The sequence below is a fragment of the Equus caballus genome, chromosome 1 (assembly GCF_041296265.1).
Source record: "Equus caballus isolate H_3958 breed thoroughbred chromosome 1, TB-T2T, whole genome shotgun sequence".
In the NCBI taxonomy this organism is placed as follows: domain Eukaryota; kingdom Metazoa; phylum Chordata; class Mammalia; order Perissodactyla; family Equidae; genus Equus; species Equus caballus.
Window position 1 is genome coordinate 151,264,017 of NC_091684.1, and position 15,352 is coordinate 151,279,368.

The window sequence follows — 15,352 nt, forward strand, 5'->3', positions numbered from 1 at the left end:
AATAAACTTGCCCACTGTCCACTCCAAGAGTGAAGAACAAAGTTAATCTGGCTCAAGGCTTGGTGCTAAGTAGAGGAGGAAAAAATAGTTCCCTAAAAATTTATAACAATGAACTGAGTCTTACACAAACTCCCGGCCTGATTTCGTAATTCCTAGATGGTCCCAGAAAGCTACCTACAGAAACTTAGCTTAAATTGGTCCTAGATCGGTAGTGCCCTAGATGCCCAACAGAAGCAAATGCAAATCTGCTTTGGAGCATCCACCTTCAGTCTAGGCCTGGATAGACTCCAATGAGAAAAGTTACAAGACATCCTGGCTCACAGTCAAAAATCACAAATCCCACAATGAAACAAAATAGATGGAGCTAGGTGAAATAACAGATACCAGAGTTGAACTACTAAAAATGCTGAAAGAAACTAAAGCAGATTTGACACAATTGTGGAGAGAACCAATGAGCTAGAAGACAGAGGTGAGCAAATTATCCAGATTGCAAGATAGGACCCAGAGATGGAGCATTTAAAACAACAGTTAAGGGAGATGAAGGATACAGTAGTAAAATCTCATTTTAATCTAATAAGAATTCCTAAAGGAGAGATAAAAGGTAACGAAACAGACATAATGTTTGAAGAGATAATTACTAACAAATTTCAGAACTTGTGAAAATGACACTAAACCGCAGATTTGGAAAGTCCAAAAAATCTCAAAATAAAAATAATCCACCCATAGGCAGACTGTAATGATACCAAAGGCAGAGAGAAAAATCTTACAACAGGTGGAGAGATAAGACATTACTCTTGAAGAATAGCAATAAACTGATAGCTCACTTCCCAGCTGCAACAGAAGGAGCCAGAAAACAGTAGACTACTATCTTCAGTGTACTAGAGTAAATAATTATATCTTAGAATTGTATATCCAGTAAAAATGTCTTTCTAGAATAAGGGAAAAATAGAAGTGTTTTCAGACAAATAGAAACTTGTGAGAATTTGTCACCAATGGACCCTCAGTACAGGAAATATTAAAAGACATAGTTTAGGCAGAAGGAAAGTGATCCAAAGTAAAAGATCTAAAATGTGAGAAGAAATGATGAATCAGTAAACTAGTAAAGTATGGGCAAATGTAGATAAAACTTGATTAATTAAAACAATAATAACAATGAATAGTGTAGGGGGCTGGAGAAGATAGAACTCCCCACAAAATACTTATTAGTTAGGAAGGGAAAGATAATTATCTTTACAGTGGAGAAACCTGGCAGACATTCCCTTAACCAAGGGACCACAATTGACCTGACCAGTAATGGGACCAATCAGCATCACATAACTCTGATATGGCGCACCCAGGAGAGTGGCACTTCCCTTCTCTGGTATTTCTGCCCGAAAGGCATGACCCAAATCTGATCATGCGGCAACATCACACAGACCCAAATGGAGGGACATGCTCTTCAAAAATGTCAAGGTTGCAAAAGACAAAAAGAGTGAAGAACTGTTCAGATTAAAGGAGACTAATGAAACGTGATAACTAAATTCAATGCATGAACCTAGGTTGGATCCTGGACCATAGGATTCTCTTTTTTTGTTTTGTTTTATTTTCCACAGGGACATGATTAGGTCAATCAGCAAAAACTGAATTAGATCTGCAGGTTAGATTATAGGGTTGTGTATCATTACTAATTTTCTGATTTTGTTCGTTATACCATAGTTATGTAAGATAATGTCTTTGGTTTTTAGGAAATACACACTGGAATATTTAGGACTACAGGCATCATGTTTACTAGTTATTCGCAAAAGGTCCTGAAAAAATAATGTGTATTTATATGGGTGTGAGTGAGAGAGAAAGAAATAAGCAAATATGGTAAAATGTTAATATTTAGAGAATCTGGGTGAAGGGAATTCTTTGTACTATTCTTGCAACTTTTCTATTAGTCTAAAATTAGTTCAACATAAAAAGTTTAAAAAAATGAAGTGAATCACCAGACCCACCTCCTCCCCCCAAAAGATAGAAGTTCTGGATAACAAAGGTTATAGGCTGAGAATGGGGTGTTTGAAGTTAGTTAATTACATTAAATTAACTAATGCAAGTTAATGCTTCTATTATAAAAATAGAAGCAGAAAGTAAGCCTTTCAAACTAATAGAGAGGAAAATGGACTGAAAAAAAATAATCTAAATATAGAAGAAAGGGAGAGGAAAATTTAGAAAAAGTGGGACAAAAAAAGGCACAACATAAGAGAAATAAATGTTACAAATGGACTAACTTTTCAGTTAGAGTGGGTCATTAGACTGGTTTAAGAATTCAGGTATATACTTTTGAAAGAAGCATTCCTAAAACATTAAGGTATAGAAAGTTTGAAAATAAAAGGTTTAGAAAAGACACACCACAATAGCCAGAAAAAAACTGGCAGAGCTATATTGATACCAGACGAAATAGACTTTGAGGCCAAAAGCAGTACTAGAGATAAATAAAGTCACTAGTTAGTGAGAGAGATTTTATTCACCAGGAAGATGTAATAGTTCTAAAGCTGAATGTACTTATTGATGTAGCCTCAAAATATATAAAGCAAAAATCAACAGAAACAACAAGAAGAAAGAGACAAATCTATCAGTGAGAGATTATTGACTTCTCTCAATTATTGGTAGGTGACGAAGTCCAAAAATTAATAAAGTTATAGAAAATTTGAGCAAAACAGTTAACAACCTTGATCTCATAGAACAATGTGGTAACACCATTCAAATAGAATATGTTTAGAGGGTACTGGTCCCCTTTGTGTATATATGAATGAAATAAGCTGCTTATTTAAGGGAATTGAACCATGCTGTTGCTAATGGTGCCACTTTGTATCTGAGGTGATTACTTGGGAGGAGGGGAGATGAAAGAAAGAAGGGACTACGTGAGTGGGAAGGGTCAGAGGATGAGAGTGTCAGGAGACTCAGCTTCTAATGACAATTCTGACATAAACTGGTCATGTGATTTTTGACAAGCTATTCTCTTGGATCTTATTTTCTCATTTGTCAGTTAGAGATGATAATGTTCACCCTGCCTATTCTCCAGGAATGTTATCAGATTCAGTTGAAACATGTGAGTGAAGATTCTGGAAAATATAATACACTAACATAGATTAAATTAAACAAGTGTTTATTGAATGCCTACTCATGCAAGACCTAGGGAAGATGTTGTAGGGGAGGCAGAGATACATAAGTCGTTAAAGAGATTCTAATCTAAGAAGTCACACAAATAACTGTCGAGTTATCTGTTGAAAACCCTTCAGTGACCTCCCGTTGCTCTCAGGATAAAGACCTGTCTCTGGCTCCATCTCATCCCTTTTCTCTCTCACTCAGCTTCAGTGCCTCATGTTGCTGGTTTCCCTCCCACTGCAGGACTTTTATACTATCTGTTCCTTCAGCTTGGAAGACCCTTTCCTCTCCCTTTCACTGAGATGACACCTTCTCATCCTTCAGATCTCAGCTCCGTTTCTCAAGGCACCTGTCTCCCGCCTCCCTGAATAGGGCACACTCCTCTTACGGGGAATCTTAGTGTAGTGTCCTTCTCCTTTGGAGTAATTTTACATTTTAAGGGACAGTCATTTGATTAATATCCATTTCCCCTAGTGAGTGTAAGTTCTTGGAGGACAGGGACCATGTCTATTTTTGTTTACTACCATATAACAGGCACTCAGTAAATATTTGTTGACAAGATGACTGATTTTCTGATTAACTAACTAAATGAATGTGCCAAAAGAGAGATATAAACAAATACTATGAAGAGACAAAGGAAGAGGTAATTTTTGAAGTGAGCCCTAGAAGAGATTGCAAAATGCTGCCTTGATGCTGGTTTGATAGAAGATTGTGGTTATAGTCATTGATCAGCTTCAAGTGATCTTGGTGTTTGTTATAACAAAGAAATTGGTGGGTTTTGTTTGTTACCTCTTTCTTAGTATTTTTCGGTAAATTCTTATTTGATTGATCTGATCATAGGAAATAACCCATTCTCTTCTGGCAGCCCAAGCATGAACCTCTCAGCATCTTCTGTGACCTCATGGGTGTGGACTATGAGGAGATGTGTCACTGGCTCTGCCATCGGAAGCTGGCTACTGCCACAGAGACATACATCAAGCCCATCTCCAAGCTGCAGGCCACAAATGCCCGTGATGCTTTGGCCAAGCACATCTATGCCAAGCTCTTTAGCTGGATTGTAGATCATGTCAATCAAGCTCTCCATTCTGCTGTCAAACAGCACTCTTTTATTGGCGTGCTGGACATTTATGGGTACGTATATTTGGTGTAGTGGTCTGCCAAAGAACATTTCTTCCCAGAGATTATGTTGTAACTCTAAGTGGGTATTTGATTCTATCTCTTACTGGTGAGGAGAAGGGAGATTAGAGGAGAATTTCTAAAAATCTAATTTCATTTGCTAGTTTCCCTTCTCTGGGTACCCTTCTTTAGCTGTTAAGACCCTAACTGTACATTTGTGCTTCTTTGATGCCTAATATTTCATTATCTGGTTCAATTTTTCAAAGGAGCTATGAGATAGCAGAGACTATTCCAATTCCCTTCTATGTGTGTGTAGACACTGTGAATCTGTGAATTGACAAGAGCAATGGCTTTGTCATAATTCTGATTGTTCCCTACTTGGGGATGAATTAGCCCTCAAAAACTCATACTATTGAACACCTCTGACTCTGGAACCTTTAAAAAAAATCTCTCTTCTAAGAAGTTTTTTGTTCTTTTTTCTCCCCTTCCCATATTATTTTTGGTCTTACAGATTTGAAACATTTGAGATAAATAGTTTTGAACAGTTTTGCATAAATTATGCAAATGAAAAACTGCAGCAACAATTCAATATGGTAAGAATTTTCTTCCTTGAATAATATTCTGCTCTAAATTATTCTCTTGAATTTCTAGTCTATGTTTAAAATGTGGTTCCTGAAGTGAAGTTGTGAATTACAGTTATTTTCTGGGGTTTAGAACAGGTAAACTGATGAGGAACGTATGATTAATAAATGATACAACATTAGAAAAATGTTTGTGGTCCAGATAGGATTCAAGGTCATCCTTGGATTGCTGTCTGATAATAAGTGAAAATTTGGTCCAAATAAAGTGAGTGAGGGAAGCAGGTAGTGTGTTAGGTAGTAACATAGGGAGTATGAAGCTTTGAGCCCAGAGATGTCCTTCAGTTTCTTGTTCCTGAGGCTAATTATATGTGAAGTTATGACTATCTTAACTCTTACTTGCTGTATTAGCAAGATATCAGAACGAAAAATCAGAACATATTCTCTTTTCTACATAAATTTTACAGATTCTATTTTATTTATTTTTATTTTTTTAATTTTTATTTTTTTCAGATGTACATCATATTTCGAATTCTGTATGCATTACATCATGTTCACCACCCGAACACTAATTATAGTGCATCCCCTCACATGTGACCCTAATCACCCCTTTTGCCCTCCCCCTCCCCCCTTCCCCAATGGTAACCACCAGTCCAATCTCCAATGCTATGTGTTTTTTTTTGTCGTTTTTATCTTCTACTTATGAGTGAGATCATATGGTATTTGACTTTCTCCCTCTGACTTATTTCACTCAGCATAATACCCTCAAGGTCCATCCATGTTGTCACAAATGGCCGGATTTCGTCATTTCTTATGGCTGAGTAGTAGTCCATTGTGTATAAATACCACATCTTCTTTATCCATTCGTCCTTTGATGGGCACCTAGGTTGCTTCCACGTCTTGGCTATTGTGTATAATGCCGCAGTGAACATAGGGGTGCAAGTATCTTTATGCCTTTGTGTTTTCAAGTTCTTTGGATAAATACCCAGCAGTGAAATAGCTGGATCATATGGTAGATCTGTCCTTAATTTTCTGAGGGTACTCCAAACTGCTTTCCATAGTGGCTGCACCAGTTTGCACTGCCACCAGCAGTGAACAAGGGTTCCCTTCTCTCCACACCCTCTCCAACACTTGTTGTTTCCTGTCTTGTTAATTATAGCCATTCTGACTGGAGTGAGGTGGTACCTCATTGTAGTTTTCATTTGCATTTCCCTGATAGCTAATGATGTTGAGCATCTTTTCATATGCCTGTTGGCCATCTGTACATCTTCTTTGGAGAAATCTCTGTTCAGATCTTTTGCCCATTTTCTAATTGGATTGTTGGTGTTTTTGTTGTTGAGCTGTATGAGTTCTTTGTATATTTTGGATATTAACCCCTTATCTGATATGTGGTTTGCAAGTATCTTCTCCCAATTGTTAGGTTGTCTTTTCGTTTTGTTGATGGTTTCCTTTGCTGTGCAGAAGCTTTTTAGTTTGACGTAGTCCCATTTGTTCATTTTTTCGTTTGTTTCCCTTGCCCGGTGAGACATGGGACTTGAAAATATGCTGCTCAGACCAATGTCATAGAGCGTACTGCCTATGTTTTCGTCCAGAAGTCTCATGGTTTTGGATCTTACATTCAAGTCTTTAATCCATTTTGCGTTGATTTTTGTGCATGGTGTAAGGGAATGGTCTACTTTCATTCTTTTGCATGTGGCTGTCCAGTTTTCCCAACACCGTTTATTGAAGAGACTCTCCTTTCTCCATTGTATGCTCTTGGCTCCCTTGTCGAATATTAGCTGTCCATAAACGTGTGGGTTTACTTCTGGGCTCTCGATTCTGTTCCATTGATCTGTGTGTCTGTTTTTGTACCATGCTGTTTTGGTTACTGTGCCTTTGTAGTATATTTTGAAATCAGGGACTGTGATACCTCCAGCTTTGTTCTTTTTTCTCAGGAATCCGTTGGCTATTCGGGGTCTTTTGTTGTTTCATATAAATTTTAGGATTCTTTGTTCTATTTCTGTAAAAAATGTTGTTGGAACTTTGATAGGGATTGCGTTGAATCTATAGATTGCTTTAGGAAGTATGGACATTTTAACAATGTTAATTCTTCCAATCCAAGAGCATGGAATATCTTTCCATTTCTTTGTGTCTTCTTCGATTTCTTTCAACAATGTTTTATAGTTTTCAGTGTACAGATCTTTCACCTCTTTGGTTAAGTTTATTCCTAGGTATTTTATTCTTTTTGTTGCAATTGTAAATGGGATTGTATTCTTGAGAAGGCTCAAATAAATAAAATCATAAATGAAAGAGGAGAAATTACAACAGACACCTCAGAAATACAAAAGATAATAAGAGAATACTATGAAAAGCTATATGCCAACAAATTGGATAATCTAGAAGAAATGGATAAATTCTTAGAAACATACACCCTTCCAAAACTGGACCAAGAAGATATAGAAAATTTGAATAGACCGATCACCAGTAATGAGATCAAAACAGCAATTAAAAACCTCCAAAAAATAAAGGTCCAGGACCAGATGGCTTCCCTGGTGAATTCTACCAAACATTCAAAGAAGACTTAATACCTATCCTTCTCAAACTCTTCCAAAAAATTGAAGAGGAGGGGAGGCTTCCTAACTCCTTCTACGAAGCAAACATTATCCTGATACCAAAACCAAACAAGGACAACACAAAAAAAGAAAATTACAGGCCAATATCACTGATGAACATCGATGTAAAAATCCTCAACAAAATTCTAGCAAATCAAATACAACAATACATTAAAAAGATCATACATCATGATCAAGTGGGTTTCATTCTGGGGATCAGAGATGGTTCAACATCCGCAAATCTATCAACGTGATACACCACGTTAACAAAATGGAGAATAAAAATCACATAATCATCTCAATAGATGCAGAGAAAGCATTTGACAAGATACAGCATCCATTTATGATAAAAACTCTAAATAAAATGGGTATAGAAGGAAAATACCTCAACATAATAAAGGCCATATATGACAAACCCACAGCAAATATCATTCTCAATGGAGAACAACTGAAAGCTATCCCTCTAAGAACAGGAACCAGACAAGGATGCCCACTGTCACCACTCTTATTTAACATAGTATTGGAAGTCCTAGCCAGAGCAATCAGGCAAGAAAAAGAAGTAAAAGGGATCTACATTGGAAAAGAAGAAGTGAAACTATCACTCTTTGCAGACAACATGATTTTATATCTAGAAAATACATATTCTATTTTATATATTCTCTTTTCAACAGTCTGAGACATTCACCGAGACAATGGCAATGTGAATATTTTGAGAGTGGCTCTTGTGAAGTAGTAATATCGAATATCTTAGAGCATTATCATGGTGTTGGGGGATTTGAAGGTGCCTAATGAGAGGCAGCAGACTGTAATAGCGAAGAGCACAGACCCCCAAGGTGAACTGGTTGGGTTGGAATCCCACTCTACATTGATCATCCAGGGGGCCTTGGGCACATTAATTGACCTTCCTGGGCCTTCGTCTCCTCATCTGTATGATGGGGATAATAATAGTACTTACTGCATATTGTTGTATGGATTAAATGAATTGGGATATGTAAAGTGCTCACCACATGCTAGTCACAGTTCTAACTGCAGGATTGGGGTGGTTATTAGTATCGATGAAAGAGAATATTAAAAATGAGTCACTGATAAGGAATTGGAAGATGGAGGAGAAGACAGCTGAAGGACAGGAAAAGAGCCCTTAATATCCTCATCTTATAATGAGAGGGGTCAAGTGGTATAGTCTATAGTTGATAAACAAAAAATAGAAGTTTAAAGAGATTATCTTAAGTTACAAAATTAATAAAAACCAAAAGAACATATAAAAATAGTAATATTGGGAGGACAGGGGAGGAGCAGTGGAGACATGGTGTATGTGAATTTAGCCTCATCTATCTTATCAAGAAATCAATAGATAATGTTTCAAATGAGTAAATCAAAAAATAGCTGATAAGCATCTTCTTTAGAGGTAAATACTAGAAGAAATGGTTAAGGGAGTTAAAATGGTGCCTCCAGGGAGTGAGGCTGGGATTGGGGAGGGATGAGACAAGGCATTGTTGCTTGTCATCATAAAACTTTTAGACTGATTGATTTTCTTTTAAATATTGCATATACTTTGATAAAAACTTGGATCATCTATATTTAGCAAATTAAGCAACTTAACACAGTGAAATATTGTAGAGGTCGTCTTATAACCTTAGGCTTATGACTGTTTCCAGGAGAATGTGATTGGTATATTTTTCATCTCTACATAAGGAACATTAATAAAAACCATCAGAGACTAAACTGAGCATTAACTTTTCAAGAATTTTTCTGAGTGTCTTAGCACTTTAATCAGTGCCGCAGCCTTCTGCTCTTTCCTAGCATATTTTGGCACAAGGTGACTGGAAATATAAGGAACCAATGCATTCCTTAGCGAGTGGCTAGTTTGTCTATTTCTCAAGGGCCTCATGCGTCTGCATGTGTGTTTCTGACTCTCTTGTTTCTCTTTCTGTCTCTACTCATCTGTTTCTCCTTCTCTGTCTGTCTGTCTGTCCGTCTGTCTCTCCTACACACACACGCCCCCCATACTGCATGTTAGCTTCTTTCTGCACAACTGCTGCACTCCGTCTTACTATCACATGGTGTATTCTTTCCTTCTATTCTGTATGTATTTTCTGAAGGTTTCTGCTTCCTCACTTCAAACTTCCTGTGGACTCAGCAGTGGTTGGAATACTCCTCCATCCTCTTAACTTGCTTAGCTCCCATTCATCTTGACTTCTTTCAGCTTCAGCTTCCACTGTTAGTTGCCTGTTTCCCCAATTCCTATACTTGAGAAAGAGAATTTGATTAACCCAGTTCATGTTTTCATCAGAGATCTCTGGCAATTGACTAGTTGTGACTAGGAATGTGGAGCCTCACAGTAAAGAACTTGGCTTCTTTGGGCCCCTCCCTCAGCAGGGGCTGTGAGTGGGGCAGTGGGCAGGGGAATCATGGTGATTGGCATGTTTGGTGCTTGGAGGCATTACCGTATAGACCAAGGATCTCTTGCCATATTGAACCTCATGCCCACATTGTCTTTTTGACAATTGAGCATCCAAAATTTTTGAGGTCTCATGGATTTTTCTAAACTAGACATAGAGATGCGTGTGAGAAACAAGCTCTATTTAAAGTCTGGAGCAGTGTTTCTGTGGTCAATGTGGAGACTGTATGTACATTAATGAATTAAAAAAAGACAGAGCTCATTGTTTTGGAAAATATTGGTACCAGCAGTTAGAACATCTTGCTTACACATGGTGCCCTATTTGCCTTGTCATTGATCAAAAGAACAGAAAAAATTTGCTTTCTGATTAGCATGACATCAGTATTCATACCATAACCATTTTTTTAACTAAAGCTTATTGCAGCTAGTTAGACTGTAAATGCTGCAAATGAGCCAAGAGTGGCATTTTAATAAGTATAGAATAAAGCGGGAAAGTTCCAGGTGCGTGAGAAGAGTGTATATCAGAAATCTTGGTGACACCTAAGTTTCATGGGGTTTTGGGTCTTAGAAAATGTGTTGTTTGGTCTTAGCCACAGAGGGCTAATCTTCCCAGAACAGTAGCAAGATGTGTCAGAGAACCAAGGGAGACAAAAGAGACAAGTAAAGGAAAGCAGAAACCCCCAGCAACAAATGAGTAGAGGTCGACAGCATCCATAGAGACTAGAAGTTGTGGGTAGCTGCGTTGGCTGGGCGGCCTGAAGCAGGAGCTGCAGCGGTGGTTGGATTGCCCTTCCCACCTGGACTAACTTAACTACCATTCATCTGCAGAGCTCAGATCATGCAGCCCTTCCTCTGGGGAGCCATCCCTCACCACCCTGTGTACAAACTAGATGAGGACTCGTGCTCTCATAGCTCGCATTATTTTCCTCTGTAACATTATTACAGTTTGTAATTATATTCTTTGTGATTATTTTATTTCTGTCTGTTGCTCCCAATAGTCTCCAAACTCCAGGAGAGCAGAGCCCATGTCTGTTTTGTTAATGGTGTGCAGTGACTGCCACATAGTAGACAGTCAATACATATTTTTGCTTAAATGAGTGAATGGTGATTAGAAGCATGTTGAGGACAGTGGCTGAAGCATTTAGCAGAAATAGCAATGGATTGGTACTGGTTACAGCTGCTCGCAGAACTGGATGTAGAATCCAGAAAAGTAAACCATAGATGCCCTGACTGTGGAGAATGATCAAGGCAAACACAAAAGACACTGTTGTCTAATTCTGAGGCACCTGAACTTCAACACCACAGTCCCTTAAGAGAATTACTTTGTTATGCTGTAGGCATTGCTGTAAGCATGGTTCAGTAGTGAGGAGGGCATCTGCTCTGCATAGTTGTTCAAGGCTAGCTAAGGCATTTCTGTGCCCATGGTGTTAGCAGCACTGTGCAAGAATTTAAGAGGCCAAAAAGGGTACAGTGCAGTTTTGGATGTATGCGTATCAAAAAGACTGCCACATTTATCAGCTATTTAAAACATTTACATACCTAGATGTATTTGTTTACAAGAATCCTAGATAGCTGAGGTTTTACTGTCTGCTATTTAAAACATTTACATACCTAGATTTATTTGTTTACAAGAATTCTAGATAGCTGAAGTTTTACTGTCTGCAGTTTTTATTTGCTTTCTTAATTGTTCCCTGTATGTAAATCACATTTCTCCCATGAGATTGTTGTTGCTGGAAGCCATGGACTATCTCAAATTATGCTAGTATCCTCTTAGAGCGTTTTTTATAGAGGTTGTTTCTTAACTAACATTATTATGATAATGATCCAGTGGTGCTAGTGTTTTTCTTTTTCACTTCAGCATGTCTTCAAATTAGAACAAGAGGAATATATGAAGGAACAAATTCCATGGACACTCATAGATTTTTATGATAATCAGCCTTGCATTAATCTTATAGAATCTAAACTGGGCATTCTAGATTTGTTGGATGAGGAATGCAAGGTAAGTATGTTTTTCCGATGTACTTAGTCTATCAAAATAGATATATCAAGGTGAGAAGGTAAGTGAGTTTAAGCAGAGAATCATTAGTGTACAATGAGGTGCCATTGTGGCAACAAGTAGGGGTCACCCTAACTCGCATTCTGAAGGGTCACTAGACCCAAAGGGTGTTAAATACAATTGAAACTAGAATTTTCCTTCTCATTTCAGCTGATTCTAAGTTATGTGGAAAATTGGCATTAGATATAACTACTAATAATTTCAGCCACTTTTGTTAACAATATGCTTATGTTTGGTACTTTTTGTTCACTGGTACGATATATTTAAAGAAATGCAAGACATTGTACAAAAGATATTTTGAATAATATTTCTAAATATTTATAATTTAAAAATTGACTCATTATTCTTTTTTACTGATATATGTGGGAGGGAGGGAGTTTTAGCTTTAATATTTGAAGATGCAGCATGTTGGAAAAATATCAGATCCCCAGCTTTACGGCTAACTGAGTGATCTTAGACAAATAATCTGTCCTTTCTCTTAATTTCTCTTTAGTTTATATGCCATAAGTTACAGTTTACCATATGTTATCCTCCTAAGCATCTAGATTTCCTACAATATTAAAAATACATATAAGGAAAAGATGCTCAGCTTCACTTGAAATTAAATAAAATGCAAATCAAAACAAAAATGGGATACTGCTTTTTACCTATCAGATAGGCGAGTTTAAATTTGGCAATACCAAATGAATATTTATTACATATATACTCTTATAAAGGGCATGAGTTAGTTCAAGGTATTTTAGAGGAAATTTGACAATAGTTATCAAAATTGTAAATGCAGGGAGCCAGCCCCGTGGCCAAGTGGTTAAGTTCGTGCACTCCGCTTTGGTGGCCCACGGTTTCACCGGTTCGGATCCTGGGCATCGATATGGCACCACTCATCAGGCCATGCTGAAGCAGCATCCCACATGCCACAAGTAGAAGGACCTACAACTAAAATATGCGACTATGTACTTGGGGGATTTGGGGAGAAAAAGCAGAAAAAAAAATTGTAAATGCACATAGCTTTTGACCTAGCAGTGGAACTGCTGGGAATTCACTCTATGAATATACTTGCGAAAGTATTCAAGGCATATATATATAAGAAGTCATTGTGGCAGTTTTCATAATAACAAAAATCAATAACAACCTAGTAGCCATAAGTACAAGAATGCTGAAGAAAAAAATGAGAGGAGTTTACAGAATGATCCTATTTGTGTACCTGCCTTTCAAGACAGAAGGATAAAGAAGTTGCTGGAAACGGCAAAAGGAGAATACTCTTCCTTTTATACCTTTCTGAGTTATATAAATATTTTACTATGTTCAAATGTTACCTTTACTTAACAAATTTAAAAAAAATACATGATAGTCATGATATTTCATCTTCATTCGTGAGGCTTTTGTTGTTTTAAAAGCAAATCAAATATTTGTTTGATGACTCCTGGTATAGGCAGATTGAGTTGCCCAAAGATTGGACTGAGTCACCCATGGGAAGGTCTGTCATTGTTCTTTGTTACTAACTGGTTTGGGCCTCTAAGAGAGAAATGTAGAAGGAATGAGTTCCTAAAGTGAATGTAAAATTTGTCAGGAGAAGCAAAAAGTGGTCTCTTGGTTGATGCATCAGAAGAGTCTCAGAACAATATTCACCTTGTTTTCTTCCTTTCTTTTTAACCCTGAATGTAGATGCCTAAAGGTACAGATGACACTTGGGCCCAAAAGTTGTACAACACGCACTTGAACAAATGTGCACTCTTTGAAAAGCCCCGTCTATCAAACAAAGCTTTCATCATCCAACATTTTGCTGACAAAGTAAGAAAATTTTATCTTTTTTTCATTTTGAATACTTAAGTTCAAAGAGGAAAAAGATCAATAATCAAGAGTTAACATTGTTTTCTTTGCTGAAGCTTATGTTCTTTAAGGCCTTATCAGAAAGTGTTAGCTTGTTGGTTTTCTCTTCCTTTAACCTAAATGGAATTATATTATGAAATAAATATGGGTCTACAATCCCCTATCTATAATTCTGAAATCCAAGAAACTCCAAAAACCGAAAGTCTTTTCGTGATTTGTTTAGTGACTATACGTGAGCTCTGACCTGAACTAACGTGAGGTTACTTATAGTCTTCATTTATCCCAGTTAGGCTGGATATTTACGTATTTCAGTGTAGAAATGTTAATGCATTTGATTGCAAATTGCTGCCTCAGGCTCTGCTGAAAAATTCTGTGTTCTAAAGCATAGCTGACACCAAGGGCTTCAGAATAGAGACTGTGGACTTGTATCACCCTCTGTGATTGCTTCTGCGGGTCCCACTAGCAATGCATGCAGACTTGCTGCTTCACAAGTTCTGTAGTCTACTCAGGAAATCAGGAGCCAGGAGACAAATTGACATTTCAAGAAAGTTGTGGGATAGGCTTTGGGGTAAACTTCCTAGAGTCTCCTTCAGGAACTGAGGGCTTTCTGAGTCTCCTTAATCACAGCTGGAAAGCTTGAAATGACTTTAGGGCTACCTAAGGGCTTCTTGGTCCAAGATAGGAAGCCCCTTGAGTGGTGGATGGCTGTTTTGGAGGCAGCAATAGTCCATTCTTGAATAGTTCCATTTACCAAATGTACAGTATTTACCCAGCCTCCACCTCCATCCATCGTCAGCTCTTCAACTTTCTCGCTGTCAGACGCCATTTATTCCTTCTGATCCTCCCTCCCGCTTCAATCTCTTCTCTCCCAAGAGGAGATTTACTCCTGCCAGATGGCGAACCAGGTTAGAAGGAGATGCTTTGGGTCAGCCTTGGAGGAGCTCTCTTTGGCTGGCATGGGAGAAGAGAATCAACTTATGAGTCTGCTTACCCAGGAATTGGGAGGGTCCTTTAGGCCGCAATTAATCAGCACTACCACTGTTCCCTAGGAAACATAGTACTTGGAGAGTTTTACCCTAGAGTTAACGTGCTTCTTACCGAGAAGGTACTAGTTTCTTAGACTAAAACTAATGATACCACTTTGCTGAGAGCCAGTCATATAGTCTGAACCTAAGAAATATTTTTGTTGTTGCTGATAATATCTATTCAAAAGTTTTATTAGTTAAGGAGATTTTTCCTTGTGTTTTCAGGTGGAATACCAGTGTGAAGGCTTTCTGGAAAAGAATAAAGACACTGTTTTTGAAGAACAAATTAAAGTTCTTAAATCAAGCAAGGTAATCATGATAGGCTTTCTCCAGTCAGGATATATTCAATAAAATGTTAATTATTTAAGCATTAGCTTTTTAACAATAATAATGATTTTTCTCACAAAATCAGCCTTACTGTTAGTTTTTAATTTATTAACTACTTAACACTTATTGTGTGTCAGGTCCTTTTTAAATGCCTTAGAAATGTTAACTCACCTGATCCTTATACTAAGGTGATGTTATCATTACTCCTATTTACAGATGAGGGAACTGAGGCACAGAGACTTCATAGCTAGTGTGTTTTCAAGCCAAATTAAAACCCAGGCTGTCTGGCTCAGTCTGCTCTTAACCAC

General features: G+C 37.6%; 1 protein-coding gene across 5 annotated transcripts in view; it reads left to right on the forward strand.

Moving 5' to 3' along the window:
• MYO5A (myosin VA) overlaps nt 1-15,352 on the forward strand; it is a 187,589-nt gene that overhangs the window by 97,114 nt on the left and 75,123 nt on the right. For all 5 annotated transcript variants that reach the window (XM_070271278.1, XM_023617284.2, XM_070271283.1 and 2 more), the window contains exons 10-14: nt 3,992-4,257; nt 4,754-4,835; nt 11,668-11,808; nt 13,528-13,653; nt 14,943-15,026. In XM_070271278.1, coding sequence (XP_070127379.1) covers nt 3,992-4,257; nt 4,754-4,835; nt 11,668-11,808; nt 13,528-13,653; nt 14,943-15,026 — 699 coding nt within the window. The remainder of the gene's footprint in view (nt 1-3,991; nt 4,258-4,753; nt 4,836-11,667; nt 11,809-13,527; nt 13,654-14,942; nt 15,027-15,352) is intronic.